Source organism: Buceros rhinoceros, unplaced genomic scaffold (assembly GCF_000710305.1).
Source record: "Buceros rhinoceros silvestris isolate BGI_N320 unplaced genomic scaffold, ASM71030v1 scaffold5035, whole genome shotgun sequence".
NCBI classification, from domain to species: domain Eukaryota; kingdom Metazoa; phylum Chordata; class Aves; order Bucerotiformes; family Bucerotidae; genus Buceros; species Buceros rhinoceros.
The window spans coordinates 1-4,522 of NW_010411002.1; the positions used below are offsets into that span (position 1 = coordinate 1).

The 4,522-nt window shown below is 44.3% G+C and overlaps 1 protein-coding gene across 1 annotated transcript; it reads left to right on the forward strand.

The window, feature by feature from the left end:
- Positions 1-888: 888 nt before the first annotated feature.
- IER3IP1 (immediate early response 3 interacting protein 1) lies at positions 889-1,892 on the forward strand (the record flags this gene model as incomplete). The annotated part of the gene is made up of 2 exons (XM_010135811.1): positions 889-990; positions 1,837-1,892. Coding segments are annotated over 2 exons (158 nt in total), but the record flags the coding sequence as incomplete, so codon positions are not given.
- Between the last annotated feature and the right edge of the window lie 2,630 nt (positions 1,893-4,522).

The following is a 4,522-nucleotide window of genomic DNA, read 5'->3' on the forward strand; positions in this document are numbered from 1 at the left end:
CGCGTGTCCTCATGGGAGTGTCGGTATGGGTCGAGCCGCTCGTTGGCACCAGGTGACTTGGGAGACCTGGGATTAACTCCTAGGCTCATCTGAGTGAGAGGCAGTGGCTGGGGAGGGAGAGGACTTGCAGAGTGAGTGAGGGAAACAGGAGGTGGGGGAAATCGATCAAAAGTTGTCTCTGGAGAAAAGAAGGTCACAGGCCGTGTAGTGCACCCTTGGATATTGAGAGCTGCTCCCTCCTCTGCTCCACTCGTCCCCACATGGTCAGCGTGACTCAAAAATCCTCGGACCCGTCACTGGGACCTCACGCTCTGCCTCGCTGCAGAAGGGCCTCTCCCTTGAAGGGCTTTGTAAACCTTCAGAACTTCTGTCGCCCTCTGAAAAGTTCCCAAATAATTTTTTGTTTTTATAGCCGTTACAAAAACCGTCATCCCGATCTGGAGCTTGTGCTGGATGTTTCCTGTCACACAGCTCGCCTCCCCACGCCAGAGCATCACTTCGTACCCAACAATTACGTGCCATTTTATCTTCTGCTGGAGGACGGATGGGAGTTTGTTTGGGTTTGTTTTGGCGGATGTTTTTAGAAGCCTGTATGAACTCACTGGTTTCTCTGGCATGCAAGGAGCAGTGGTGTACTGAAAAAGCAAAGGTTTCCTTTACGGAATCGTGGATCCGTCATCACTGTTGGGTCCGTTAAACAGTTTTCAGCAGTTTTCAGTATATTGTATTAGAATCTGCCTGTAAAATAAAGTGAATTGTAGTTGTGTCTTTCAGTGTTGGTATAAACCATATTCAAGCTCGATCACTGGTTAGTAGTGCTGATAGCGTTTTTTGCATTGGTTTTGGGGGTTTTTTTCTAACATGTCTGGCTGTTTTTGTGTGACACAGTTGGCTGGGGAAGTGATCAAGGGATTGGAGGATTTGGAGAGGAACCAGGAATTAAAGCACAGCTCACGAACCTCATTCGATCTGTACGAACCGTTATGAGAGGTGAGGCCACCATCCTCTGTCTGTAAGATCATGTTTCCGTGCTTTAATGAAGTGACGGCAGTATTCTGCCTCTGCTCGTCATTTTTAATCTGTCCGTCCTTCACGTGTGGACCCTGTGTAGGAGGGCGCAGGTCCCAGCTAAGGTCCCCTATTTTTGGTGATAAAGTGTAAACCATTACTGACTCTAGCTCGTGGTGCTGCTGCTGCCACGTCCTGTCTTTCCTCGGAGTCCAAGAGCTGGGGGAAAGCTTGGTGATCAGTCAGAATGTGCAGTTAGCTTCACCTTGGCTACAATCAATTTTACATGAAGCTCCCGGTGAGGGAAATAAAACTCCTGGGGTCTAAGAGGTAAGCCAGGCTTATGCGCGTCAAAGAACGGGGCAAAAATAGTCTTTAATTCGTAAGTTACAGATAGTTTTTCGCAATAAAGCACACCAAAAATCCCTTTTCTAGGAGACGAGAAAGAGGAAGTAACAAATCCGACCTGTCTTGCCCACCACAGAGTGAAAACTGATATGTTTCTTCTAAATCACAGCAAAGCCAAAGATAGAAGCTGATTTTGAGTAGTTTAGTTTCATCTGGAGACAAGGTCTGGGTTAAAGCTAAAAGATGATGGGCCACAGAAAGATATTTATGTTGTTGTTTTCTACTAATTTTTAGTATCCTAGGCTTCAATCCTGTCTCTTTCCACTAATCCTGATTTTGCGTAGGAAAATTGAGTGTATTTCCTAAAATTTTGATTGATTCTGCTCCTTAAAAGGTAGTCTCCCAAGGTAACGTGAAGCTCTGTCACTTTGTGATGTGGAAAAGAAAACTTTCACTGTTACTCCTCTTCTTTCTCTGCAGTGCCACTAATAGCCGTGAACTCCATTACCATCGTTCTCCTCCTGTTGTTTGGCTGAAGGTAACCTGGCAGAAACCTCTTGGACATCCAAAGAAGCAAGTCGGTGACCATCACAGCTCTGAGTTTTTGGGGATCCAGTATAGTTTAGCAGTCAATCTGACATTCAGCTTAATAAAAGACACTGTTCCTATTTATCCTATTTCCTAATGTTCGCTTGCAGTTTCATTAAACACGATAATGGGATCAATGCAACAACGCTGTGAATATATTGGACTATGACCCGTTCTGTTGCCGCCTGTTAATAGCGCTGACTGTCGGCGTGTGCGTCATCATGTATCTCAATGGTTGTCGATAGGATACGGTTTTTAAATGTCTCGTTACTCAGGGATGAATTTCCTTCAGTACGCCTCCCAGTTTAAATCAAGAAAAAAGTCATTTTTATTTTAATTACTACCACAGTACTAATTAAGAGAGTATGAATTAGGCTCTGAAAACATGTTTTAAATTACTGAAGTACGGTTGTGATATCAAGGGAGATAAAACTAGCTGAGTAAAGTCCTGATTCCAGGATTGAAATGTCCTGATTTGACATTGGAAGTTGAATTTTCCTGGTTTGATTGAGACCAGGATTTTTCTCTTGGTGTTTTCTTGCCTTTTCAAATCAACCCTGTTTCATGCTGAGTGTGAAGTGGAAAATAGGTGCAATTGCTATGCAAAATCTGAAAGAGCTGTGCCGAAAGCCGGGCAACTCTGTGTTAGTTTAGACTAGCAGGCGATACTTGTGGCAGTGTTTGCTACTGTTCTGTCAAGGATTATCACACTTTTTTAAAATGCGTGTTATTAAACCTACGCGCGGTGATTAGCGCGCTGGAAGTGGGGAACCATTTGTATTCGGAGCTTCCTGGGAAATGTGGGAGGGCAATACTGCGCCCTCTCCAAACACAGCTGTTTCTTAAAACACACCGAATTTGCAGCCTCTCGTCTTCCTTTGTTAAATTAACAACTTTGAAACTGAAACTGTGGCTGTGATGTTGCAGCTCTGTCGCAGAGGGTATTGCTGTGGTAGAGATCGTGTCTCAGCTGAGACTGCTGGGTTAGGTCTGATGAACGGAAGAAGGCTGATTCTTGTTCTTCAGAAAAATTAACATCCTTATGTCTGTTCCTCTGCTAAAGTGTTTTAGCTTATTTTTAAGGTGGTGAAGGCCAAAGGGAACCTGGCAGTTCTGTAATTTTAAAACAGCTTAGTTTATCATCTCTTTTTCCATCTCTTATTTTGATGACTAAAGCATACGCTATTGTATACAAAGATACATCTGTAAAACGTGTGAATGAATTTAATAATCTTCAGCTGCAGCGCTTTGTAGGGCAGAGGATATCCAGAAGAAGAGTTTTATGTTGTTTCCTTTTTTTAGTGAAAACTTGTAAATAAACTCTGGATTTCTAAGTTAAGCGCTCTCTCTCTTAACTCGCTCTCTGTCTGCGTACAGTGGGAGTATCCCAGAATTCAGCTTCAGCCTGTCACATGTTACTGATCTTAAGTGAAATACTTTTTTTTTTTTTCTCATCCCTGTGGCACTTGCAAGCATCATCTCCTGGCTGTGAAGCTGTGTTTCGGTTTATGCAGCAAACCTAATGAGCCATGGTAACGTTGGCCAGAGGCAGAATAGGATCGTGCTAGCCTTTAAATTCTGAAGGAGGCAGATCTATTATATATGAAGTATTTCTTTATAATAATCTTGGTGTAATTCAGAGGTGACGAGGGTACAGTCTGGATCAGTTGTTTTCATATATTTCTCGTGGAAACTGGACAGGATACACGAAACAGATAAAACATGGAAGGTATTTGTAAAGGTGTTTGCCTTTTTGCAAAATTTTGGTTAAAAAAGCCACAGCAGGCATTTCCATTGCTGATGCGTTGCACTGGAGCACTGAATGGTTTGAAGCCTGGCTTACCTATCATCTCCTTTTCCTATCTGTTGACTGCTGTTCTTACTAATACAAAAACCAGCGCTGCAGGTTTCAAGCCACAGCTTTAAAGCCGGGTGAAAAGTGATTTCCTCCATCTTCCTGTCCTTTCAGAAAGGCTGAAGTTTCAATGCGTGGTTTAACGGCATGTGGACAGGTCATTTCAAACCCAGTTAGGCACGTGTGGTAAAAAGGAGCAGCGGGAATCCTGCATTTGAGGCAAAACTGGGACACATTTTACCTGGCAGCTGCGAAACAGTGATTCAAAGTGGGGCAGCAGCTGACAATCAGGTCTCCCAGGTAATGAGCAGGGCAAAAGGGCAGACAGCACAGGCAGAGAAAGGAGCGTGGAGAGGGAATAACCTCACTGCTGCTGCCTCCTCGTGTGGCTTTGAGCAGTTCTGCTGTGACAGAGTGCAGATAAAGCAAAGCACCTCAAACCGCACAGGGGCCTGGCTTCTGCGCTAACAGAGAACGTGCAAAAAAGTTCCCACCAGGCAAAAAAACCCCTCCATGTGCAAAGCAGCCTGCACGCTGGTACCCACTTCAAGCTAACATGAGCGTTATTGCTCATACCTGGCACAGAAATAATAATAACCAGGACATCTTATAGACCAGGATGAGGACGGACTCTTCCCAGTACAGAAGAGTTCGCTCGTTTCCAGCACGGAGTTGAATACAGAAGATGCTCTCACAGCAGTAGGTCGCAGTGTGGTGGTACCA